This window comes from Myxine glutinosa, chromosome 12 (genome assembly GCF_964187855.1).
Source record: "Myxine glutinosa chromosome 12, kmMyxGlut1.1, whole genome shotgun sequence".
NCBI lineage: Eukaryota > Metazoa > Chordata > Myxini > Myxiniformes > Myxinidae > Myxine > Myxine glutinosa.
In genome coordinates, this window is record NC_136272.1 from 27,902,845 (window position 1) to 27,930,538 (window position 27,694).

The 27,694-nt window shown below is 43.7% G+C and overlaps 1 protein-coding gene across 1 annotated transcript in view; it reads right to left on the reverse strand.

The window, feature by feature from the left end:
- Positions 1-339: 339 nt before the first annotated feature.
- LOC137438050 (transforming growth factor beta-2 proprotein) overlaps positions 340-27,694 on the reverse strand; it is a 39,463-nt gene continuing 12,108 nt past the window's right edge. Inside the window, exons 2-7 of the mRNA XM_068132926.2 lie at positions 23,905-24,068; positions 15,387-15,519; positions 9,790-9,900; positions 7,170-7,326; positions 6,735-6,888; positions 340-2,492 (exon numbers count right to left, since the gene is read on the reverse strand). Coding sequence (XP_067989027.1) covers positions 2,334-2,492; positions 6,735-6,888; positions 7,170-7,326; positions 9,790-9,900; positions 15,387-15,519; positions 23,905-24,068 — 878 coding nt within the window. The 3' untranslated portion in view covers positions 340-2,333. The remainder of the gene's footprint in view (positions 2,493-6,734; positions 6,889-7,169; positions 7,327-9,789; positions 9,901-15,386; positions 15,520-23,904; positions 24,069-27,694) is intronic.

The following is a 27,694-nucleotide window of genomic DNA, read 5'->3' on the forward strand; positions in this document are numbered from 1 at the left end:
AATCCCTAGGCCTAACAAACCCTACCTAACGCCGCGCCGGGAAGGACGTTATCATTTCCAGGACTCGCGTCGGCCAGATAAAAGGACAAGGGGATTAACCCCCCCTTGATAAGGGGAGAGCCGACGTTTGAGATCCGCAACAATATATATATAATTTTTATAAACAGGAATCAAATTCCTGTGAGGGGCTAAGTGTGAAAAAATTCTGACTCAATGCGAGGCTCGAACCACGGACCTCCGTTGATAATTATATATATATATATATATATATATATATATGTTTTTTTGTTTGTTTGTTTTTTTAACAAGGCTGCCTACGGAATAACAACATATTTACAATTGTGTGTGAAACGTTTTTAATAGGTATAAAGCAACAACGTATTCATCAACTATCAACAATGTTCTTTGGAGATGTATTTGTTGTGAACAACGTGGTCAACATGACATCCATTTGCCACTTCCTCCAACGAATGAATGAAATTATTCGCTCTTCAGGGGCACGATCCTCATCGATCGAGTTGTGCAATCCCACAACTTTCGTCGTTAGCTCCATGAGAGTTTGTGACCTACTTGACTCTTCAAGTGTCCACCGGGAAAATAATCACATGGATTGAAGTCTAGGGTTAAGAGCGGGTCATGTCATTCCAAATTGGCGACCGTCTGGAAATTGGCAAAGGTTTCATGAGCAACGTGAAGACCAACTCTCACTAAGGGGAGTTGTACCATCCTAACTGACCTGTCGTGTGCCCCTAGCTTGGTCCTTATTCCACAAACATGCCAAAAGGTCATTTGAAAACATGGCAAGATCCCATGTAAATCAACTGTCTCTCCTAATGTGTTGTAAGTGCACCAAACCCTAATGTTTTCTCACACACGTGCTTTTGAATGTTGTATGGATTTTCCTGAATCCCAAAACCCATCACCGTATGTTTAACGACCTTCACTTAAAAGGATACGAGCCTCATCTGAAAAGCAGATGTTGTGCAAGACTTCAGAATGTTCATTGAAATACGACAATCCTTCATCAGCAAAATTCAAACCGATGAAGCTATCTTGTGTCGATTCTTATGCAACATGCAACACGTAAGAGTAAATTTATCGCTCTCATTTCAACATCTGTTGGGCAGTTCTGCAAATTCTCAATTGCTGTTTTGCCTTTCCATTTGATTTACCAGCACTGCGATTCAAAGCAGTTTGAAGCGCTTCAACCCATTTTTAGCCTGCATACTGATGGTCGTTCAAGGCCTCTCTTGGGTTCAAGCACATGCGTTTCCCTTGAAATGATCTGTGAAATCGAATAATTGTTTTCCGCATGATGTTTTCCTCATGCCGAATGAGGCTGTGAAGCAACATTGCACCAGAGTCACACTTATTCTTAGTGGATCGGGTAAAGAAAGCTATAACACCTTTTTGTGCCATTGATAAACGATCTTCGGTCGCCAACTCCGAGAACGCTCTGGACACTATTCCCATAAGATTCTCCTGATATACGATGAGATGTTTGGCGCTAACACTCACTGCTTACCAACCTGCAAAGAAAAGAGAGCCATCGCCATTTTACCGTCCACCCTGTACTTACATCTTTGGTATCAACTCTCCGTGAACCAGGGCTCACCCCAACACCTTCTTCTCCCAACATCAATAACTGCCCTGCCTCTTCCAGTTTAGGAAGCACTCTTCTGGAGAGGTATGCAGGATAAATGTACATGTAAATGAAACTCGTGAATATGGAATATATCAAAGAGTTGTCCATGAAAGGGTGCTGCAGTGAGATTATGTACAGCGGAGCAAAAACGATTTGGCACATCCTGATGCTGCACAGGTCTCGGCATGGAGGCTGGAAAGATGAAAGGCGAACGGGTCTCAAGAAGCCTTTTGTTAAAGCAAATAAATATCTGTATCGGGTCTGATGTGTGTCCAGGGCCACGCAGGCTAAGAGCCGTCGGGGAAGACTCAAACCCCGGCCTTGGCAGGGATTACAAACGAGGAGAAATGCGATAAAGTTCAGAGCCTGTCGAGCGGGAAAGCCAGAAATATAGAGGGAATATTACAGATGGAAAAATGATCCTCCAGTTAGTATTATACATCTCCGCTGTGCCGGTGCGGAAAGATTTCTCGCAAAAAAACAACAACGTAATGTGTAAAACATAATGTCACTTCATTTCCACAAAAGTCAGCAGGCGAGGAAGTAGAACGTCTGCGATGGAGAGTAACAAACAGCACCTTCAGTACAGTTTGGCTATAGGCCATCGGTCGAGGGCGTTTAACTGGGTCCGCTGCGCAGCCCAAGAGGACCGTCTTTTCCTCTTGCAGAGACTCGTTGTGTAGGCAGTTCAACTGCACTTGCAGGATTTAACCACCATGTTGGATAGCTGCTCGACGCGTGGGCGCCGTCGTACATAGTACAGAATGGTGAGCGGCTCCAGGTCCTGCGGTACGCAGCACGGTGACACGGATGCCTCTGGGTTCAGCGTGTTGTACAAGCTCAGCACCTGGCATGACGACACAGTACATTTGTTATTGTGGTGATAGACTACGTCGGAAGTGAGAATAGACAACTGGTCTTAATCGTAAAGGCTCGACGAAGGGGTAACACCTGAAATGTCAGCTTCTCTTTACCCCCCCATCACGGTTAGCAAACTTCGACATTCTGTCAATACCATCAGTGGATCGTAGGTTAACCATTGGAAAGTCAGAGGGGTGAAGATCAGGAAGGTTATTTAAAGCCATGCTTGTAGCACCCCCTTGATCTTCCCACCTTTCTCTGGCTTTCTCAAACCCATTTTTGGTAATAAACTAATAATGTCTAAAAAAATTGGTACTCCGCAACAGTTGCCAGACAATTTTAAATAGGATCAATGGCTTGTAAAGACCCAAAGGCCCTTCACGTATCATGTACTCAATAATACAGGTACATTGTGTAGGACACACGGGTTCAATGACTTAATGGTACATTGTTTTGGAATAACCTGGAATATTCAACGACGGGACTGTATCCTCAGCAATGACCTCATGCATTAGTTCAGTGTTTCTGCCGATTCTCATTTAAGTGAGCCTGGCTTTGCTCAGCTGAACATGTGCAGCACATGGCCATAGACTGACTTGCCAACAGAGCCATTTAGGAGTAGTTTCTTGGCTGGAATTCCAGAGGAAATACAAGTTGGCCAGATCTGGTCTCCTAATAAATATTAGCCAGTGATTCAGAAGGTAGCTGACTTATTCCTGCAACTACATGAAAAACATGTGCAGAAATATTCCTGCATTTTGGTGCTTCAAACCTACACAAGACTGTGGCTCATTAGCATGGCGTTCGTTACCACCGCCACCAATGGTGGACGCAGGTTGTGTTTTCACCCCTATCTGTTTGTCCATGTGTTTGCCTGTGAGCAGGATATTAAAAAAAGTTGCGGACAGATTCGTACGAAATTTGGTGGACATGTTGGGTGTGTAACAAGGATGAATTGATTTGATTCTGTTGAAGATCCAGATCCGATTTATTTTATTTTACAAGTGATTCTTCACCATTGAGATAGGACCAAAACGATACATAGCACAATATCTCAAAAAGTTGTGGCCGAGTTATGATAAAACTTGGTGGATGAGTAGGTTAAGTGATAAGAACAAGCCGGTTAGACTTTGGTTCAGGTCTGAATCCAGATCCGGCCTACCAGTGGAATACAAAACGTAAACTGTTTAGCCTGGCGGAGGTACGCGCTCTACCGAGTGCCCTTCTAGATTTACTGGAAGTGGTATCTCACTTTAACTATTGCAACAAACATCTATTCACTTGACATAAACTAAAAGGGTTGGGTTTGGACAGGTTAATGGGTCTAATATGGGTCAGGATTGGCGAGGGGGTTGGGGGGTTGATAAGAGATGGCTGTGCACTGCCTGCTTGAAGCTGTGTAGCAGATGGCTACGTGGAAGAAAAGTGCCTGGGTTTCCTAAGTTTATTCAGGAGGGGGTTATGGGATAACATGTGCATTTTGGAGTTGCTGAGTAGGATTGGAGGATTGAGAGAGTGGAGGGAGAAATGTTGGAGAATAGATGGTAGAAAAGAGAAAGACCACCAACCTGCCTGTCAAGCCTGCTGTTGGTTTAGCAGTTCGGGCGCATGCTTGGGATCCTAGGATCCTGAGTTTGAATCCCGGTCGTCGTTGAATTAACACCAGGGGGGTTGACTCAGCCTGTCATCCTTCAGAGGTCGGCAAATTGAGTACCAGCTCACTGGTAATTGGGGCACTGCATCAGCGGCACAAAACACGCTTCCAGAGAAATTATGCAAACCAGCAGCCACAGGCTGCATACAAAACAACAACAACAACAACAACCAACCTGCCTGTGATATGAGAGCAACAGACCTTGTGCCTTAGCTTCTTCATGGCCGATTCCAACAGTTCTTAGAGCTTTAGATTCCACAGAATCCAGAAAAGGCAGATGTGATGCTGGAGTGCCAGCTCATAGCAGATAACAGTACTCCATTGAGCTATGGACAAAGGCCTTGTAGATTGTGAGTGTCTCCGATTTCCCAAGGAAAGACTTGGATCAACAGAGGATGCCACCTTTGCTATGTAATTGGCCCAGGAAAGGGCATGGTTGATGGTGAGACCTAGACGTTCAAGAGACTGAACATTTCCCAGTTTATGACCAAGGAAATAGGTGGGTTTGTTTGAAGATCATTCTGAAGTGATCGGGTGAGACTGGGATTTTCCAGGATTGAAGGACATGTTCCATTTATCGGACCAGAGCATAATAATTTCCAGAGAGAGAGAGAGAGAGAGAGAGAGACAACTACTGTCTGCCAGGGTTCGGGGTACTGTATGACAATGTTGAGTCGTCTCATGCAAAAAAGGAAGAGAGGGTTTTTCCAGAGTATCAGAAAGGTCATTAATAAAGGTGAGGTACAAGACTGGGCCCAAAACACTGCCTTGGGCAACTCCAGCTTCAACTGGGAGATGGGAGGAGATGGTGCCATTGATGTATGGCAATACATTGACTGCATGAGTGAAGGTAGTGAGAAATTCAAGAATGAAGATGTCCAAGGAGACTGCCTTATCCTTTTGTTTGAGACTGAAGGCATCTAGCCATTGCTGAGGGAGGAGAAGAATCATGTCCAGAGGTGAATGTCTGAGGACAGAATCCAAAGTGATGGCCGGAAATACAGTTTGAAAACAGGAAAGATGACATCCATGACATGATGATGACATCCTGACATCCTGATGACATGATGACATCCAGCAATGATGGATTCCATGACTTTGCTTGTATTTGGAAGCGAACTTACTGGCCTATCATTGGTACGGTCTGTTTCTTGCAGATGGGAGTGATGTTTGTTGATATCCCTGCAGGGGACAATCAAACGAGCGTGACAGACTGTATATGCCAAATGGGGAGGGGGGGGGAGCTAGGTAGACAGTGGGTATGTTGGTATAAGATAGGGAAAGAGCAGGATGGGTCGGTTACACGCAATTTGGAGGCAAAGACAGAATTTAGACATTCTGCCTCATCTTGGCCAAAGTCTGCAGTAGGCTATAGCCATTTGAGGTGAGGAATGGGATTGAGGGGAAGGATACATCAGAGACAGATTTGACAAGGTACCACCATGATCTGAAGGAAGGAGCCTAGTTGGAGAGTTCAGACCTGAGATTTGGGGTGGTCTTGAGCGGGATGCGCAGATGGAGGTATGGGACTCGAGCGTGGTACAGTACATTGTTAATGTCCGTGTGCTGGCTAACTCTGCAGACTGGACTTCTCATGATCCCCAGTTCTAACAAACAAAGACAGACTTCATGACGGGGGTGAAATGAAGGGTTATTGAATGCATGGACTAAAGTGGTGCTGCAATTGTTCCGAGAGATGGTTGATGAATCGATCATTTGCAAGATTGGCAGATTTGGGGAAAAAATTGTGCGACGAAGAAGAGGAAGAAATTGAGATGAGGAAGAAGAATATGTGTGGAATTCATGACAGACAAATTCAGAAAATGAAGCTTTTAAAAAAGTTAATAAAAGCCCTTAAAGAACGAATTATTGTTCGAAGTTGAAGATTGTTCGAAGAAACGAACAAGATTGGCAGATTTGGGAAAAAAAATTGTGTGATGAAGAAGAGGAATAAATTGAGATGAGTAAGAAGAATAAGTGTGGAATTCATGACAGACAAATTCAGAAAATGAAGCCTTAAAAAAAGTTAATAAAAGCTCTTAAAGAACGAAGCAATATTAGTTCTGGCAGGAGCTATTGAGAATGATTCGAAAGCTTTTAAAGTCTGATGAAAATTTGTCAGAGGAATGAAATTTGAAAGAATGAGTGAAGGAAGAAAATATCATGCAGAATGAGTTTGTGTTTAAATTCGTGATAAAGTTTTTTGGGGGTCTTTTTTGAAATGAAGTAAAATAGAAACCCAGGATAGAAGAAACGTTAGGAGGCCCGTGTCGGTCTCCCTAGCTGAGGTTTAGGCTACAAGGCCTGACACAGGAAGTTGGGAATGCAAATGAATGGGAAAACATGGCAATGGATTCAAAACACAATTAAGAACATAGGGATGAAACAAAAGCATAAAAACTGAACAGATCCGGTGTGGAATTCTTAGCTTTGAATAGTTTCAATGAAGAAGGCAAGACCCAACGTTTCAGCAATATGAGACCAGAACCGGAAGTTTCCGGAAAGAGTCTAAAGTCTAAACCAAAGAGGCTCTAATGGTTGAGGATGATCGCCTCTCCGCTCCTGGAATCTCACCTCGCTGTACTGCGTGTCAGAACTCCACATGTAAGGGCACAGACCGGAGCAGAAGTTGGCATGATAGCCTTTTGGTTCGTGGATCCAGTTCCAACCGAGGTCCTTGCGGAACTCAATATAGAGCTTTCTGAGGCAGCAGCTACGTTGAACATTTCTGCACACACGCAACGTCCAATAGCATCCTGCGGCCTGATGATGGTTCTTTGGAAATGTCAGCAGGTCACCTGCACCTTTTTGGCATAACATCAAAATTATTGTACAATCCGTAAAAATGCTGTTGTATCTGTGGGATTCTCCTGAACCGTCTGGTGGTCGTTTGCAGGTGCGAAGTTTGCTTAAAACAAAAGTGTTCTACAGATTGTTCTCAAGGAGACTTGTTTACTTTTGTTGGTTTAATCCACCTCAAGCACTAATGGACACTTCACCAGGACTCACCTCAAACAGAATGCCGCGTCCAGAGCACGCTTGTGCCGGCTAGCTGTCGGACTGGACTCCAACCGATAAGAAGGAAGCATGAGCAGCAGTAGATGAGGTGCGCGTGCTATTCCTGGTGCTCGTTGGGCCTCACCTCGACTCCATTCTTCATCCAAACCTGCCAGACAGGCCCGATACAAAGCTTTTGGAGTGTGGAGCAAAGCGATCCAGGAACCGTGAACTTTTATTCGATACAGCACGTTTGGTCATCGACACATAGCCTACTTCGGTACTTTATCTCCTTTTTAAAAGGAAACCGCGATGAAGCTAACTTCGAGGGCCTTTCACTCACTCACCGCAGGCAGGTAGGTGGTCTTTCCGTCTTCTACCGACTCCTCTCCGGCCTTGCTCCTCCAGCTCTCTCTTGGCTCTGCCCCCCTAATATTCCTACAGGACGCACAAGATCTGCTAGCAACCCTCTTATGGTTAAACTGCCAAAATCAAGACTCTCTGCTCACCTTTACTCCTTCATTCCTCTTTTCTCCCGCCTCTGGAACAAACTCCCTCACTCTCTTCAATCCCACTCCTCCCTCCTGGTCTTTAAAACAGCTGTTCACCACCATCTCTTATCTTCCCCCATCCAAAACCTTGATCTTTTCTACTCCCACTAATTCACACCAGATCCACTTTTCTAAAATACCGACTTCTTTCCTGGAAGTCCTTACAGTGTCCACGTGTTTTTTTTTTTTTTACCTCTCCCCTCTCCCCCTTCCCACGCCTCCTCCCCCCAAAGCCCTCTCCCTCCCACAGATCTCCCGATGTCCCCGCTCTCAAATGTTGTTTGTTTGCTTCCCTCTCTCTCCCCATCTTGTCTACCGCTGCCCTTATTATATGTTTTATGTGTCTGTTTGACTTTTTGTGTCATTAATGTTAGCTCTTACACGAGCCTCGATCTTCTATACAAAAAATAAAAATAAAAATAAAAACCTACAGTGACCATCTATTTGTTATGCATGCAAATATGGCGGAATCTTTGACTCCCCCCTCCTTCCAATATGCTCCTTGCATGCATTCCCTCTTCACCTCGCAAAATGCGCTCTTCATGCATGCACTCGCTCCTCTCCTCCAAAACTTCCCTGTTTCCTCATCCCCCGCTCACCCCATCCACCCGTACTCCTTTTTCCTCCGCCACCAAAGGTGGATGGAGGTTATGTTTTCACCTTTGCCTGTTTGCTGCGAAAATCGAAGATTTTTCTCGTATATTGGTTGGTCTTGTGCATTATTCTGTCTGCTTGTCTGTCTGCCTGTCTGGCTGTCAGTCACCTACAGGTCACAACTTTAAACCAATCTTTACAAAACTTCACCAAATGGTGGAGTTGGTCATAAGGAAAAGCCTGTTGATTTTGAGGTCAAAAGGTCTAAAGGTCAATAACTTAAAGAGGAATTTCTAAAATTCTTAATATTCATCAAATTGACTTGAAATTTGAACAGGATTTGCATATCCGGTCACTTAATTCAACCACCAATTATAATTTGTGAGGTGTAAAGGTGAAAAGGTCAGCAGAGGCCAAACTTCACAAAAATCATAAATTTTCATCTGATTGACTTGAAATTTGAAGAGGATTTGCATATCAGATCACTGAATTTAACCACAAATTATTTTGAGGTCATCGTAGGCCAAAACGTCAACATAGGCCAAAGGTCAACAACATATTTTTGGGATTTTGCAAGTATTGTGCAATGCACGACATATTTCTTGTTTGTTTATCTGTCTGTCTGTGAACAAGATATCTCAAAAAGTTGTGGACGGATTCGGAAGAAATTTGGTGGAGAGTTTGGGTGTATGACAAGGACGAAATGGTTAGATTTTGGTGGATTCGAATGTGGATCCGGATTGAAAATTTTAAAAGTGATTCTTCACTATTGAGAGATAGGGCTAAAAACGATATATAGCATGATATTTCAAAAAGTTGCGGTTGAGTTATGACAAAACTTGGTGGACGAGTTGGTCAGGTGACAAGAACAAGCCAATTAGATTTTGGTTCAGGTCCGAATCCACTGTTCAACCTAGCGGAGTTATGTGCTCTACCAAGTGCCGTTCTAGTTTCTTTTGCAGCCTCCATCTTCTTTTCTTTTTTATGTCGACAAAGTCGCTGGAGGAATTATGTTTTCGGGTTGTCCGTCCGTCCGTACGGGCTAAACCTAGTTTTTCTCAGCGACCGTATGTCCGATTGAGACGAAACTTTCAGGGTAGGAGTGACACCGGTGCAGAATGTTTTTATGATAATTGTGACGTCATAGGTCACGTGGTATGGCAGCCATCTTGGATTAAAGGGAAATAATTAAAATTTTATTTCTTGGAAACCGCTGAATGGAAACATTTGAAACTTGGCACATTGTCAAGTACTCCCAATGTGGAACAAAAGCATGATAATAATGACATCATAGATGAAGTGCTGTACCAGCCAAAAATGTTTTAATCGAATTCCTTATCCTAAAAATCTTAAATTGCATGCACATGATCTAATTTACTACGTTAATCCTAATCAGTCTGATCAATTGTGACGTCAGCACTGCTATCGTTATGAAATGCGATCGGACCAGCTCAGTTGGAGACACTGGATGGATGCATCAGGCTTACCTGCAAACCTGGTGGCCAATTCCTCGCTCTTATTCGGGATGACGTTGTTTGTGGAAGTGACAAAAGTGCAGCAGGGACAATGTACGCTGATCTTAAAGCCCAGGTTCTTATCTGCACAATGGGATAAGGAGCAGCGTCCTGCCATTATTACTGTCATACACGACACGTTGTGTTTCAGTTTGGCTTTGTGTACACAATATCACAGGATTAACATGGAAAAATCAACTTATGTTATCACACTTTACATCATTTGGCTTGTGTGTGCGTGTTTGTTTGTTGTTTGACTTGGCAGTCCTGCACCCGCTGCACAGAATAACTTGTAAACAAGAAGTTATCACTAAAAAAGAAACCCAACTCCTGAAAGTTGTACAAACCATTCTAAAATAGCCAATTCTCGATGTCATTGTATAATGAAAACTATAGTTATCATAGATGTGGTTGGGGGTTAGGAGTGCATTGAAACACATGTGTCTGTTTGTTTGTTGGAACAAAGCTTTGAAACCAGGCGGTTGTACTTGGGTGTGTATGCTAATGTTCTCCTAAGCTGGGATGGCCACTTCCAGCTAAAAGTTACCCTCCCTTGCCATTCCCTTAGGGAACGTGTGCTTATGGTGACTAAAATCAGCAAACATTCATACATCTTCCAAATATCCATGAATCTGTATTCATTCATTAACTTCATACGCAGCTTTTTGGCTGCTGGTGGTGTAATTGTTGAGCAGCACAGCTGTGCCGCTAATGCAGCGCCCCCTGGGCCCTGTAGGTTACAACAGGAATTTGGAATTTCTTCATGGTGCCGGCGATAGCTCGCCTACTCTTCGCGAAGGACACCATGGGTTCTTTAACGTTAACCAACTATTCCTGGCAGACCGGAGGCCCAGTTTAATGTCAATCCAAGTGACGGCGCACACACTGATGCCTCGTGAAGTGAAACACCAGGATGACAGTGTATAGGTGTGTCGGGATTCAAACCCAGGTGATAGACAGCTCAGAGGCGGGTTTGAAGCCTCTAGGCCATCCTGCTCGCCCTATGAATCTGTATTAATATGGGTCTGTCACACACTGCATTAGCACGTGGGCTGAGGGGAAATCTACATAATACATATGCAAAATGATGGAATTTAACTTAATGCCTTGTATGTCATGTATGTTACCCCTTTCCTCTTCCCTGCACACCTCCCCCCACCTCCCCACCCACATCCACCATTGCATTATGTGGATGACCCCACAGCCCATGTAAAGCTACAGAATTTACTACATTTTTCAGAGTCGGATCTCAACATCTAATACAATGATCCCAACATCTAATTTTCATTGTATTAGATGTTACACCATCATTCAGAGCGAATGTTAGGTTAGCTGCCCTGTTTGCTCTTATACGAATGAAAAATATTCCATGAATTTGAATTTCCATGAAATTCCAAGAAAAAAATTCCATTCTATGAAAAAGTGAATGTGTTACTCTGGTTGCATCATTAATACGGCAAGGACGTTGGAATAAGATGGCCAACTCCTTTCGAAAGGCACCTTGAAATCTTTAACGTCCACTTGTGACTAAATGCCTCCAGAAGGAACACCCGGCTAGAAATCAGTGTGACGGACACTGAGTGACAGGTAGCACAATCATTGGTGCAACGCCATTACATGTCTGTGAAGCACCAGGTCAGGAATAAAACCCAGAGCAGGCAGTGCAATGGTAAGTTCGCTATCTCTGAGGTATCCCATCAGCTTAGGACAGCACCAACAACACCAACAACAAAAAACTACTTCGACTACAAGTACAAAAACAATGTTTTTCAAATGTTGAAAACAAAATGGAGGATTTCATGACACCAAAATATCAGTGAGAGGACAGAAATGACTTTCGGAGAAAAGAACGGTCAACTTCATGTTGAGGACAGAGAGGAAGAGGACTTTAGGAAGAAAGACAGTAATAGATGTGATAATGGCCAGGAAGGAAATTCGCAATTAGGGACATTAAGGGGCCGAGGACATGGGGGCAGAGAAAATGGAAAAGTAACCACAAGCTCTCTCATTACCATTTATAATAACAACCACTACTTTACTTCTACTTATTAAATGGTACCAAATACGTTTAACTGAAGGTGCACGAATGTTCAATTTGCTCAGGGGGCCGGAGATAACTTGCCCATGAACGGCATTTACTTTGATTGGTCACCCTGCATGTGAAACACCAGGGCGGCAGTTTATAGTTGGGACGAGATTTGGACCCAGGCTCGATAACTCAAAGGCTGGCGGTGCCATTGCTGAGAGAATGCATCGATTTGTTTCGGATAAGGACTTCCTTTCGGATTCAAGATCAACACATCATGAGAAACCCTGCTGTTGTTAGTTTTCCATGTGGATTAAATTATTCTTGGGAAATAAGGAAGAGGTTTGGAACACTTTATAATTCTCTGTAACATCAAGAACGCTTTCAATGTAAAACATGAAAATAATCAAATATTTTAAATTATCATGGGAATAAATCAGACAAATGGAAACTGCAATGTATTGTTATTATTAGGCTTCCAGTGACGTTCCCACTGGAAGCCTATTGTTACGTTTGTGGGGGTAGGCATGGAATACCTTAGGAAAGTTAGAATTGTGTAGATTAGAATGCTCCGTATGCCGCGAAGGAGCCATCTCGATGTACATAAGTAGGCCGTCTGTACAGGTAAGAGCGCTTGCATGTCGCCACAAGGGGCGTGGCTTTGTGCTCATTAATTCTTGGGCATAAAGATTAATTCCTCAGTGTGTATTTGCCTCCTGTGGTCTTCCCTTCAGTTTTATTACATTCGGCCAGCCAAGAAATTGAGGGCTCAGTAAAACGACTATAGCGCTGTAATGGGACTCATGCGCTGACAACGCCGTCAGGGCCGACAGAAAGAGCATTTGCCGATTGGCAAGGAAACTCCGATGTCATCCGAACATTCCCGTATGACGACTGGACTCCGCCCCAACGACTCATGGCGGGGAGGCCGCGCCCGGCCTTCATGATTGGTGGAGGCGCAATAGGATGATTGAGTAGCGCTCGATGATTGGACAGAGTGTGACGTCAGCGTGGAACATTCGAGAGCTGGAGGGAAAAAGACACGGTCTTGCCATCTTGGTCTCTCTCTTTTTGTGCTGGCGGTTGTTGGAGGCGGTCGCATTCCTTTGTCTTGTTCTGGCGTTTGTTGGAGGCATTTTTATTGTGCTTGCATTATTTTCATTAAATCATTAGTTGTTGATTTTCAATTTCTTGTCTTGTTTCGTTCTTTGTTTGTGGGTTCGGATTAACCGAGTGTCGGCCGTCCGATCAGGTAAGACTTCGAACTTTCCCGCATGCGTGAAAAGAAAATCTCGCCAAGTTAGAAATATGCCTCGGGGTTAAAGCTCGTTCTGGTCATTCGTCCTCTTGGGGTGTTAACCCTGGGAATGCGACACTATTGTTCTTGTAAGGATTATTATTCACACACATTTTTGGAGACGATTCCAAGAAAACCGTTAGAGCTAGCTCCACAAAACTTTACTCATTATAGATACCAATGCAACTTGGTGCATCATGAGTTTTGTTTTTGCAATTTTGACCTGCATTGGCTGCCATTGCCTATGACGTAATTATCTTTAAACATCTTCTTCTCCAGAACTGCTGAATGGATCAACGCGAAATTTTACAAATACGATCGCCTAGCCATGGGGACAAACGTTTGCGAAAAAAACAATGTCATGGTTTGGCGTGGTTTGGCGGGCATCTTGGATTTAAGGGAAAAAATATTTGAAAATCCATATCTCCAGAACCAGTCAACGGATCAATCCGAAACTTCATGAGTATCATTGAATACACATGAGCATTTCTTTTGCAAACTATGACATCATCAGTCACATTGTATGGATTTAAGGAAAAAAAGTGAAAATATATATCTCCAGAACCACTTAACCGATCCAAACCAAAATTTACAGATGTGATCAAGTACCCATGATGAAAATTTATTGACAATGATGACGTCTCCAGTCACGTGGTGGCCATTTTGCCTGGAAGCCTATCATCATTGCTCGCAGCTCTCGTTACCCTTGCCTGAGGAGAGGGTATTGCATTTGAGTCCGTTTGTTTGTCAATCTGTTTGTTTGTTTGTCCGCACAGAATAAATATGATTTTCTCTGCAAATGTTGCTCCGATTGACACGAAATTTTCATCATAGGAGCACCTCCTCCTGTAAAATTGTTGAATAATAATTATGACGTCATAGGTCACGTGGTACAGGAAAAACTGAAAGATCTTGAAAAATTTGGAAAGACCAAAACACTTTTAAACACGAAACACTTTGTCCCTCGGTATGCCATTTTGTAGCTGGGCAGGTATTCTAACCAGGGAAATAAGTCGAGACAGCTCTTGGCTATCCTGCCAGTCAATAATATGAATATTGCACAACAACAACTACTACTACTACCACTACTACTACTACTACTACTACTAATAATAATAATAATAATACTGTAATTAACAATCTCCAGTAATCTATCTATAATTCCAGTAATCTCTGTCTGTATGTTTGTACGTTTGTACGTTTGTCTGTGACCGCTGTTTCTCGACAACTACCGGTCCGATATACTTGAAACTTGCCAGGTATATTGCTGGGGACCCGAGGATGTGCCTTTTCAAGGTTTGAAATTAATCGGACAAGTACTTACCGAGCTATGGCGATTTAGCCGTTCGCCGTTCGCTTTGGCGTTGCGAATGGACCAAACCATTCATGTAAATAGAGGGGGGGGGGGGGTTCTGTGGTCGTTCGCTTTGGCTTTGCGAATGGACCAAACCATTCATGTAAATAGAGGGGGGGGTTCTGTGGTCGTTCGCTTTGGCTTTGCGAATGGACCAAACCATTCATGTAAATAGAGGGGGGGGGTTCTGTGGTCGTTGCGAATGGACCAAACCATTCACATCGAATCATCGAATCACATCGAATGGACCAAACCGTTCGCTTTGGACCAAACCATTGCATGTAAATAGAGGGGGGGGTTCTGTGGTCGTTGCGAATGGACCAAACCATTCATGTAAATAGAGGGGGGGGGGGGTTCTGTGGTCGTTACTGCCACGTGGTTTCAAAGTTTTTTTTTGTTGTTGTTGTTTGCACGCATGTTTTTTTGCACCCACGTACGGGCACGCCCTAGGATGTTTACACACACACACCCCTACACAATTTTTTTTTTTTTTTTGGCAAGGAACGGGCACCCACGTACGGGCACGTCCTAGCTTATATATAGTACGGGCATGCCCTAGTATATTAAATGTCTGGTAATATGACCTGATATACACATCCTTGTATTGAAGGTAACACAACAAAGTATAACAATTGTGATTTTTACCATCATGGGTTGGGAACCACAATCATCAGTTATTGCTGGAACAACATGCTAAAGAGTGCCGATTGTGAGTGACAAATACCAGGATCACAAGCAAGTCATTTGGACATTTCCATGAAGACGTTTGTGGTTGTAAAAAATGTGCATAACTCTGTTATTCTTTAATTAATTCTGTTGATAGATCCATTTTTAGAGACGACTGCACACAAGTGAGAAATGAAAAAGAGAAGAGGGCGCATTGTTTGCTGTACCTCGGTGAGCCAGCCACTCCGCCACAGTGTCAGTGACGTCAAAAGACAACCACTCATCCTTGGCTTTGACTCTGACGACCTTGCTGGCAATGTATCGCTGGGATGGAGATCCTGGGTGTTTCTGCTGGAGGACCTGCAGTGGTGATGCATGTGGATTAGGGTTGATAAAGCGCGGACATCCTTAACACACCATTATCTTACCATGTGGTCATTTTCGACTACTTGGGGCGGTTGGTTCTGAATTTTGTTGCAACTCTTTAACCATTCTAAGGTGGGCTACGGTTGTGGATTTGAAAGACCAGAAAATGATGTTTCGATAAGAGTAGACGATTAGGTGATGGTACCGTGACCACATTCCAAATTTCTGTTCTAATTGATGGCCGTGTCGAGAGTACCATTCGAAAGAAGGCCACCCAATCCAAGTTCCATTCTCTGCTATTAAACATTCATGACTTGCTGTTGGTGTTCTGATGCCTTTCAGGGGTTATGGGATATCTACAAAGGCGGGGAGGCCAAAATCCACAAATTTGGCCACAGCCAAATACAATCTGAATGAATAGGACCATTACACCACCAAAATAAAGAGCGGGGAGGAAATAAAACAGACATAGGTCTTGAAAGACAGCAATAAAGATAAGCATCTGTACAAAGACAGGAAGGCCTAAAAAAAAAAAAAAAAGACCGTACAGGTGTAAAGGTGCTTTGCATGGGCTGTCAGGTAGAAACGTCTCAATTTAGTTTTTACATCAACCATTTTTTACTCTATTTCCAGCAATTCCACTGGAGACTTCAGAGACATGCCACGCGGAAAGATCTGTCGAATGAAATCGAGAAAACGCACACAACCTGAAACCGGTGGATGGGAATGGATGAATCCTCAGCGTAAAGCCAGGATCCGAGAAACACTGTGAGCAAATCAACTTTTAGGTCGCCCGACTTGTTCAATTTAATTACTACCGCCTCCATGTGGAGTCCTCCATTCGTGGGAATGTGGCGAACATTAGAAAAAAAAAATGTAGACAAAATAAACCGAGTATGAAACAAATTGCCCCACAGAGTCTTTTTGTCTCAATTAAACCTCCCCTTACATTCCGGGTCAAATGACAACAACACATTCATGTTTCCCACGAGTTTGTGTATGTCGTTTATATCCATCCTGACACTTTTGACCACAATATCTCCCCCACCCAGCCTCCCCTCCCAACCCCCTTCCGCACTGGCAAGCTATGGTTGAGTGACAAGTACAGCGATGTAAGGATTGTGTGCCGCAGATTGGAACTTAACTGAAAAGCAGGCCACTTATGAGAAACAGAGGAATATTTTTCACGCACTAAATCCGATTGCACGTGTGTACACGGCTTTTGGAAGTGGGATCTATGAAGAGAAAGCAAAGAAAAATAAGACTTAACCAATGCCCTGCCAAGCTAGTGGGGTTATCATCCTAATCGTATAATTGCGGTAAGGCAGAGCAAAGTTTAAATCAATTCTGCAGCACAAGCATTGGCCTGCACTCCACAGCCATTCCACAGTGGGTAAAGAAAGTCTATTTTCACGGAATAGCTCAATTGAGCTCGCTAATTTGGGGCTTGTAATAGGATCTGTTGCCTTAACCGCAGCGCCAAGAGGCCAGACCAGTCTCGACGTATGAGAAGATGCAGGCCTGAGTCTGGCCTGGACAGAGAGCAGGCTCACAGTGACTCAGACAGGCAGACAAGAGCCAGGACCGCACAGAAAATAAAACAAAAACACTTGTCTTTTTTGGTTTGTCCACATTTAGCCATTGTTTCTAGCTCATTATTACAGGAGGATGCTCCCCACAGCTTTCTTATTCTTCTTCCTCATTGTAATGAATGTTCTAACTGAGCAAGTGAGACAGGAAGTGCCATTGTCAATGGTGTTTGCAGATGAGATTGAGCTAGATGGTGGGGATGATGAAAATATGACTGAGTATCTGGAGAAATGGAGAGAAATGCTGGAAGATATGAAGATCAGTAGACCAAAGATTCAATATACGGTTTGTCAGTTTGAGCCGTGGGAAGAGGATCGGCTGGAAGTGTAACGATTATTGGTGAAGATCTGGAGAAAGTGAGTAGCTTCAGGTATCTAGGGTCGGTGGTGGCAGAAGATGGAAATATGGAAATGAAGCAACGGATTAGTATTTCTGCTTGGAATAGTTGGAGGAACTGCAGCGGAGTGTTGTGTGATAGAAAAGTATCACTGAACCTGAAAGGAAGAATTTACAAGTGTTACGGATTCGTCACTTCTGTTGTTGTGGTTTTCATCCACTGCAAATATTTCTGATTCCATGTACTATTATTGTTTTCAAAAGGTTTATTGTTTAGGAACTGTTTTCAAAAGGTGAAAAAGTTAGAGTTAAAGGAAACCGAAAACCGGATCGGGAACCGGACGACGACGAAGAAGAGGAAGAGGAGAAAAAAGAAGGCGGAGCGAGTGGAGTCAGACAAGAAGCATAGTTGCTTTGCGGTCTGGAGCGAACGTTGGCGAGCAAGGGTCACGAGTGAACTTTGGGTTTCCCAGGAAAGGGATTCCTGCGACAGAGTGAGTTGTTCTCGCTGTGACAGATCAACCTGCGTGTCAGGTTTTGCGGTCGATTCCGAAGAGAATCGGTGGACTGCCGTTACGTCTCGAGTACGGCCGCCGGCCATTTTGACTCGCGCGCTTTGTGCGGCGAGCAAGGTTTATTTGCTTCGCTTCAGCCTTTGCGCGTCGCGCAAGGTTTTTCTTTGCTTCACGTCAGCCATTTTCACCGCATTCAGACGTATCTGGTGTGTGTGTGTGCAAGGCGGATTGTGAATGTAAATCGGAGGTTCGCCGACTGTGAGCCGTGGAAGGTCCATACCCGAGGGTGTGATTTCCCAGTCGCCTGGAGGGCGCCTTTGGATTTCCCAGTCGCCTGGAGGGCGCCTTTGCACAGCTTTGGCAGCAAGGACTGTAACTGCCAACCCAACGGGATTCTGGTCTCGATTGGACATTGATCTGTCGATCGCTGGAGCGGATCGATTTTGGCTTGAAGCCGGGGATTAGAGACATTGGGGATGTTCTTGTTTCACTCACTTGGAGCACAGTGAGTTATATATTACAAAACTGATGGTACCATCATAGGATATGGATTGTACTTTTGATTCATATTATTGTTGTACTGTTATTCTTGTGTGATCTTAATACAATATTTGTTTGTTGGTAACAATTGGTGTGGCTTCACCATTGATCTTTGACATACAGAATAACACATTTTTCTGCCGTGACTCCTCTCGGGGCTCGGAGGTACACCGTGACCAGGGGGTTGGGGAGGAGCACGTAACACAAGACAGTTGTGAGACCGGCATTGGTATATAGTGCGGAAACTTGGGCAACATCAATAATAGAGGAATATAAACTGGATGTAAAGGAGATGCGGATGCTGAGATGGATGTGTGGAGTGACAAGAAGGACAAGATTAGGAACCAGGACATCAAGGAGTCAGTGAAGATTGTGGAAGTATCGAAGAAAATAGCCGATAAGAGATTAAATTGGTTTGCTCATCTGATGAGGAGAAAGAGAAAGAGAGAGAGTATGTGATGAGGCGAGTGATGGAGATGGGACTGCCGGGAAGAAGGAGAAGACGATGGCCGAAGAGTAGATGCCAGGATGTGGTGGCGAGATGTTTAGAAGTTGTGGGATTGAAAGAATAATGGTTGACTGATGAGAGGAGATGGAGAAGCGTGATCAACTAGCATTGTGGTGACCCCAAGAAAAAATGGGAGAAGCCAAAAGAAAAAGACGAAGTAGAAGCTCCTCACAGTTTTCTTACATTCTTGCGAACACTTATCCTTTATATATTTGTAAAATAAAAAAGGTTTGTCCTGAGCCACAACGACACCAATGAATATGCTAACGTTTACATATATGGGGTGGATGCTTTGCAAAGGAATTAGAAGTTTATTTACTCAGTTATTATCATCATTTAGTGGACACTGGGATGATTGTTTATTTGCAGAACGAGAACGGTATTTGGAAGAGCGCATACCTCCTCCAAGCTGAACAGTTTACGTTTTGTATTCTACTGATAGGCCGGATCTGGATCCGGATCTTCACCAAAATATAATCATTTCATCCTTGTCACATACAATACCTCTCCGCCATATTTCGGCCGAATCCGTCCACAACCTTTTGAGATATGTTGTTCACAGACAAACAAACAACCAAACAAACAGACAGGGGTGAAAACATAACCTCCACCACCTTTGGTGGCGGTGGTAAAAAAAAAAAAAGTACTGTCTGTCATTCAGGGTTGACATTTTCGAGACATTTTATTCGAGAATATTGATGAAACTACACCTATTTCTGGAGGTATCCCCTGACTACAAGTACACACTTGAACCATTGATGTGATAGTGCCTTGACACTATCTGCATAGAAATATTTTCGGTGTAGGGAGGCATCCACTTCATCGTTCGTAAACTTTAAGCCATTGAGATGTTGCTTTAGAGGTTCAAAGAGATGAAAAACCACTCGGTGACTAGTCTGAACTGTATCGGTGAATGATTTAGTACCTCACTACCAATTTCCGCATAAATGCCCGGATGCTTTAAGTTCTGGTACAGTGGAGGTCCATTGATACCCACGTTGCACTAACCCAGGTGAAATTAAAAATAAGAATGAATTATTGTTTCCAAACATAAACCATTGACATTCAATTCAATTTTTTAGCCGTGCTGGGGTTTTGTTAAAATTATAAGTGTTGCCATCGTGTTCTGAAGATGAACGGCAAATTTATGGAACAGGGAATCATTATCAAATTTTTGGTTAAACTAAACGAAAGTGGTACGGACATTTTTGACAAGTTGAAGCTGGTATACGGGGAAGATGCAATGTCAAGATCACGTGTGTTTGAGTGGGCAAAGGGTTTGAGGAAGGGAGAATGGACGCGAATGATGATGTGTGGTGAGGACGCCCACCGATTGCCAAAACGGACGAAAACGTCGAAAAGGTGAGAATGTTGGTCCAATCTGACCGATGTCTGAAACTCCAATGAAAGGAACTCATTTTGCATCAATATAAGAGATCCAGAGAGCCTTGACCAATGAGCAAATGGCCTTTCAGTCAACGACTACAAAGGGTGATTTGAAGCATGGCAGCAACATTAGCAAGCGTGTATATAATGGCAGGGAGATTATTTGAAGGTGACCACAAAACATAATTGGTAATTTTACAATAAAATTTTCTATTGCCTCAATCCTGGAACTTTATTGCGGGACCTTGTATATCAGTATATATATATATATCCATACATATTGTTGCGGTTTTGGGAAACCACTGAGAAGTAATGGCAACCACCATACAGGTCGCTAAGAATAGTTATTTCATAGCAGTCCATTATCTTAGCCCCTTCCGCTTATTTCGGCTGAGTATGTCTTTATGTGTTGGGGAGGGAAACACAGGTCCTCCACTCATAAGGGATAATTTGCCAGGCAGTGCTTGCAGGCTCAAAGGCGCACCATCCAAGCACCAGGTAAAAGTTCCTTTGAGAAAGTTTGTGGGGGCAGGGGAAGCGACACTCCACCAATCAGGGCCTGAGGAACTTCCGGGGAGCTTGTGGGGTGGAGTAACGGGCTCCACCAATCGGAACCCAGGACACCCTCCAACACCCCCCCCCCCCCAACCCTCGGCGAGGGTGGGCAAAAGGTGATTCAACACGTTTTTGCACTCTCTTGGCTGTTGGACTCTGCTGGCAGAGCACGTGTCCATCCGCTCTTGACCGGATCCCCTCGCGGGCCTCTACACGTGTTTTGTTATCTTCTCTCTTCGCCTTGGATTTTGTGGGATGCACATGTGTTTGGATACACTCTCTCTTTGTTAGCTATGCACACGACTGGCTCTTTTCACATTGGACCTTGATGGAAGCACACGTGGTTGGATTCCATATTTTGGTCGGATTCTCTCACAGGCCTCAGCACGTGCCTGCATTACTCTCTTTCACACTGGACCTTGTGGCTGAACACGTTTTATTGGCACTCCTCTTCGCATCAGGCTTTCTTCACCTGCACATGCCAACGTTCACCTACCCAAGTCCGTGCTGACAATCGACATTCACCTACCCAAGTCCGTGCTGACGATCGACACTCACCTACCCAAGTCCATGCTGATGATCACCACTCACCTACCCAAGTCCGTGCTGATGATCGACCTTGCCTGCTCGTGTTCGTGCTGGACTACCTGCTCGTGTTCTTGCTGGGATCACCTTTACCTGCTCGTGTTCATGCTGGGATCACCATTATCTGCTCATGCTGTTCGGTGGCGACACTAGGGCCAAGGTCGTCGTGAGGAGAGGCATTTGGAACATGGTGGCCTTTGTGTTAACAGGTTTCCAACGTTCGTTTTCCCCTCCCCTTCCCACGTGAATGTGTGCTGGGCCCATGTAGTATTTATTTGTTGTAATTGTAATAAGGCGTAGAATAAGCTAAGTTTCTGCTTCTTGTCCCTTTTTTCTTTCCTATTGAATAGTTTCACCGTAAATATTTGAAAATAAATCAAATCGTTCAACGTTTCCTTTTCTTTCTGTCTGTGAATGTCTTTTCCTCCATTGATCCGCCATTGCTCGCACACAGATTAAAGATCGGCCGTAACAAAATTTGCATTACTCTGGCGGTTACCAACGGTTTTTGCTCAGCCGTCTAAAGTGGTGTACCACTGGAGGGAACATACGTTCCCGGATTGAAACCGTCACGTGGTATAGGTATCACACGACGGTCCAATCGGCGTTCGTAGTTGCTGGTTTGCAACCTGCTGAAGTACAAATTTATTCGTGCGCAGCAGCCGCAGGTCTGGTAAGTTCGGGAGGGAACAGAGGCTAACCCCCTCGTAGTTGACCCGAACCCCGGACCGTAACATTTTTGGTGTTCAGGAGCGGGGTTTTGAACCTCCGGCCACCATAACAATATATATATATATATATATATATATATAAATACAGTGCCGAAAGAAAGTCTACACCCCCTTTCAAAATTTTCACCTTTTGTTGCCTTATAACCTGGAATTAAAATGCATTAAATCAGACGTTTTCCACCTTTATTTGCACATCGTAACCCACAACTTCCAAGTGAAAAACAAATTCTACAAATTTCAGAAAATAAATTAACAATCCAAAATGAGAATATCTTGGTTGGATAAGTGCCACCCCCTGAGTTAATACTTGGTGGAAGGACCTTTGACAGCAATTACAGCTGTGAGTCTGTTGTGATAGGTCTTTATCAACTTTGCACACCTTGATTGGGCAATATTTGCCCATTCTTCTGTACAAAACTGTTCAAGCTCAGTCAAGTTGCGTGGGGATCGTTGATGGACAGCAATCTTGAAGTCATGCCACATATTTTTCATTGGATTTAGGTCAGGGCTCTGACTGGGCCACTCAAGGACATTTATCTTTTTGTTCCTCAGCCACTCCAGTGTACCTTTGGCTGTATGCTTTGGGTCGTTGTCATGCTGAAAGGTGAACTGCCATCCCAATTTCAGTTTTCTTGCAGAGGGCAGAAGGTTTTCCTCTTGGATTTTTCTGTATTTTGCTCCATCTATTTTCCCTTCTATCCTGACAAGTGAACCAGTCCCTGCTGATGAGAAACATCCCCATAACATGATGCTGCCACCACCATGCTTCACAGTCAGGATGGTGTTCTTGGATGATGTGCTGTGTTGGGTTTGCACCAAACGTAACGTTTTGCATTTTGGCCAAAAAGTTTCATCTTGGTTTTGTCAGACCACAAAACATTTTGCCACATGACTTCAGAATCTCCGGAGTGTCCATCCGGTGTGTGTGTATATATGTCCCTCACAAATGTCAACGAATCAGAGCTGAGGATCTGGTCACATGACAGGGGAACAGCAGATCCTCCACTCAGCAGATTCAAGCCCGGCTACGCAATTGTTGGACTATCGGTCTTGTTAAATCATGATCAATGTCATTGAATTCGTTTTGTGTTTGAGCCATTGGCTGCGTTCTTCTCTTCTCGTTATGCCAAGACCGCAAAGGGACACCGTGAACAAATTTTGAAGCACTTCATCCGTTTGCTTAAAATTAATAAAACCATTCTGAATTCATCAGAGAGAATTCTGAAATCTGCTAATAGAATGAATGATTGTGTGGGTGATCATGACATCATGATCTGAAAAGCTGTCAAACAGTAACTTGAGATGATCATGGCATATCAAATGTTTTACAAGATACTTGTGTACGAAACTTCTCAAATATTATCAGTTTTTTAGGCTTAAATAATACACTTGTGTTTCTCTTCTTAGATGCAATAAAGACTCCGATAGCATCAAATATTATAATAAGAACGTTCACAGTTAGTTCCGCTTTATCCAGAGTGGTGGCTACGGTGGTTTGTGATTGGCTTGTTAGTGTCCCCGCCAGTTTCATCCACATTTGCAAAGCCTTGCGTTACAAATGCAGCAAAACGAAAACATCCCCATTGAAAGGCCAGACATCATAGGTAAGCTCAGTCTGCGGTTTCGAGCACACCTGGTAAAGCTCAATCCTCTGCTCGGCCTGCTTGGCGTAGTAGTTAGGGATGCGCAGGATCCGAAACTCAGCTTTCACCAAGTTGGACGCGTTCTTTTCCATGGTGGAAACGTCGAACTTTAAGAGTCGGAAGTAGAAATTGTTGAGGTTCCTCTTGACTTTGTCTGTGGGTGCCAAGAAAAAAAAAAAGGAAAGAAAGTGCTGTATATGTTACTAGCAGGAGCACCCGGCGTTGCCCGGGGGGGGGGGGGGGAGGGGGTCGTTTGGGAGGAAGCAGGAGAGGGAGTGGTGAGGAAGAGAATGGAAGGGGGAGGGGAGGGGGAGATGATGGGAGAGGGAGGGGAAAGATATACTATATATATATACATCTTTCGGGGAGGTGGGGAAGGGAAGGTGGAATTATTAAATTGTAATACCCTCTGCCACCATCACCAGGTGGCACGACACGGTACACATTTACATAGATAATTTACGCCCCTCTCCCGATCCCCCACAATACTCGCATGTGGCCACGGCCACATAGCCTATGTTACCCAGACAAAGTTGTAGTTGTATTTGTATTTCTACCCCGAGTAAAGTATAAAAGCGTTTATAGCTGGAGTACCTGGCGTTGCTAAAGCGAATAATCAACGTTAACATATTTGAAATGAGGGTAAATATAATGGAAAAGCAATTACATCCAAATCAGAATCCATCACAAATATCAAATCATCATTTTACCTTTTCCTTGAGTATATGCTGCTGAATGTGCCATTGATCACGTTTCTGAGTTGAGTATGATGACTTTCAGGAAGAAGAAGAAGCCTTACCACCAACTTCGACCCCTTCCAGAATTGTTTTATTATTTGTGTTCAAATGTCTGGTGATTGTTTTGTATTTATTTATGCGAATGTGGACTTGTATATAACTGTCATTAATCCAAAAGGCTTCGGCACTATAGAGCGATTTTTTTTTTTTAATCAAAAACGAGCTTTTATTTTTTAAAAGAATTTATTTTTTGCCTGAAACACTCCCAGGTTCTCACTGATGAACCTCTGAAAGTTTGACGAAGATCCGTTCAGCCATCTCTGAGAAAAATGGCGACACACACACAGACCAACGGCTCTCTTATGTAGTAGATTGACAGCATTGCTCGATTGGTATGTTTGGAAAAAAACCCCAACAATATGAAGAACTTGTGGAATCAACGGGAAGGGAATACATGGAGGTTCACAAGTGTATCCTTTCACTAAGTTAGAAATCAATATTAGTGAGAAACAGGTTTGGTGTTCCCACGTAAGCACTTGCTCATGATGCTGGGATCCCAGGTTAAAATCCCATATTCTGTATCAGTTGGTCCCATTTCTATTAACGTCCTTGTGGATTAAAACCCAGGCGAGACAGCTTAGAGGTGTAACTCTAGGCCATCCTGCCAGCCATCGTATATAAATACACTGATGTGTCCGATGTCCTTGTCCAACTTTTTTTTTTTTTTTTTGTATACAAGATCGAGGCTCGTGAAAGAGCGAACAATAATCACACAGAAAGACAAACAGACACACAAAACAAATAACATCGGGAGCGGTAGACAAGATGGGGAGAGAGGGGGAAGGACACAAACACAACATTTGAGAGCAGGGACCGAGAGACATGGAGACATCGAGAGAACTGTGGGAGGGAGAGGGCTTTGGGGGTAAGGCATGGGAAGGGGGGGGGGGGGGGGTGGGAGAGGTATAAAACATATGGACACTGCCAAGACTTCCAGGAAAGAAGTTGGAATTTCAAACAAGGTGGATCTGGGGTGAATTAGCGGGGGTAGAAAAGATCAAGGTTTTGGATGGGGGAAGATAAGAGATGGTGGTGAACAGTTGTTTTGAAGACCTGGAAGCAGGAGTGTGATTGAAGTGAGTGTGGGAGTTTGTTCCAGAGGCGGGAGAAAAGAGGAATGAAAGAGTGAAGGTGAGCAGAGAGCCGAGATTTCGGCAGTTTAACCATCAGAGGGTTGCTGGCAGATCTTGTGCGACCTGTAGGAATATTTGGGGGACAGAGCACAGAGAGAGCTGGGGGAGCAAGGCCGGAGAGGAGTCGGTAGAAGACAGAAAGACCACCTACCTGCCTGCGGTGAGTGAGTGAAAGGCCCTCAGAGATAGCTTCATCGCGGGAGATTCCAATGATTCTGAAAGCTTTGGATTCAACAGCGTGAAGCCGAGCCAGGTGTGAGGCAGGAGCACCAGCCCATAGGGGAGAACAGTGACGTTCTTGAAAACTTGCAAAATATTTGAGTTTCCTCCACGAGGCCAACAGAATTATTTAACCGACAAGGTAAAAACAGATCTACGTGACTGCAGTGTGCTCATAATCTCCTCTGGAAGGCAGGAATGTTGTACATTTCATCCAATGGACTCCTTTGATGGAGTAATGCTTGGAATTCCGCAAGTGAGCACACGAAGGTCATGTTTTACTGTACATGGAGTAAAGCAATAATTAGGATGAGCTCTGATGCATTTTAATTTAATGCGAGTACACTTTGGGGTGAGGAAGTGTGGCATATAGAAATATCCAGTATTAGACCGGGAATAGAGCGGGAATCCCACGGAGATTTGTGCAAAACAGTCAGGAAAGGTCGTCAACTCAAGGTTGGCCCCGCTTCCTAGTCTGTAACCGTCGTTGGCCGTCCCACAATGGTGATATCCGGTTTAAACTGCCGTCCTGGCATGGTGTGTTAAATCTGGGAGCACGTCTTGAGAACGAGGATGTAAACCCGGCTATCCCATCTATATTTATGTTCCGAGTGTTAAAACGCTCATGCATCTTTCAAAAAGAGTATGCCACTGTGTGTTGGTATCCTCGATAAATTCCCTGCCAAAGAACAAGTTAAATATATATATATATACAGTATACATGTGGATTTTAATGATAAGAATGTTGTTAAATGGCCCTGAAAATAAAACTCTAATTCCATATTTGGGAGACGAAGACACAATGTGGATGATGTTAATCGTCGTTTCTTTGCTAAATGAGGTAGAACATTCTTGAGGATTTCCTGCCTGGTCATTGTGACGTCACAACGACATCCTTTTTTGGTTTTTCTTCCATTGGCTGATTGAAGTCAACGTGGCTATTATGATCGTTTTAAGGCCATTTTCCCCGCTAGAGCGGGGGCTAGCCTTGCGGGCCCCATTACAATCATGGTTCCATTTTTTTGAGGCAGTGTTTTTATGGCCAGATGCTCTTCCTGACACCAACTAGAGGGGTCAATATATGGTAGAACCCCCAAAAAATTGATACAAAAGGTTTTTCAATGGATTCAGGTACCATTGGGCATGCTAAATAACATACTAAAAATCTAGTAACATCTGACTTCCGGAAAGGGGTCATTTTCAAGATGGCGTCCAATATGGCCGCCGGGAGCTTAAAATGGCCATATCTCAATTATTATTCAACCTAGAAAGGTGGTTTTGGTGTCTAACCCTAGGTTTTAGGGCCCAAGGAATCCAATTGAATCAATAAAATAACTTCAGTTAATTATTTATTGACAAGTCCAAGATGGCATCCCAAGGTGACATCCTGATCCACTAAAATGGCTCTGTCGAATAGTAGTCAACCTAGAGAGATTTTTTCAGTGTGTATACCTAGGTTTAAGGCACCCAGGAAATCATCAAAATTACTTAAATAAGCACAAAGTAACCAGGTAATCCAGTAAGCCAGGTTTACCAGCCCATTAGGCATTTGTTGTCTTATACAGTTAGTCGCTATTCATCGTCATCCTCCGACTCACCAGCTAATGAACCAAGTGTGTGTTTCAGATTGG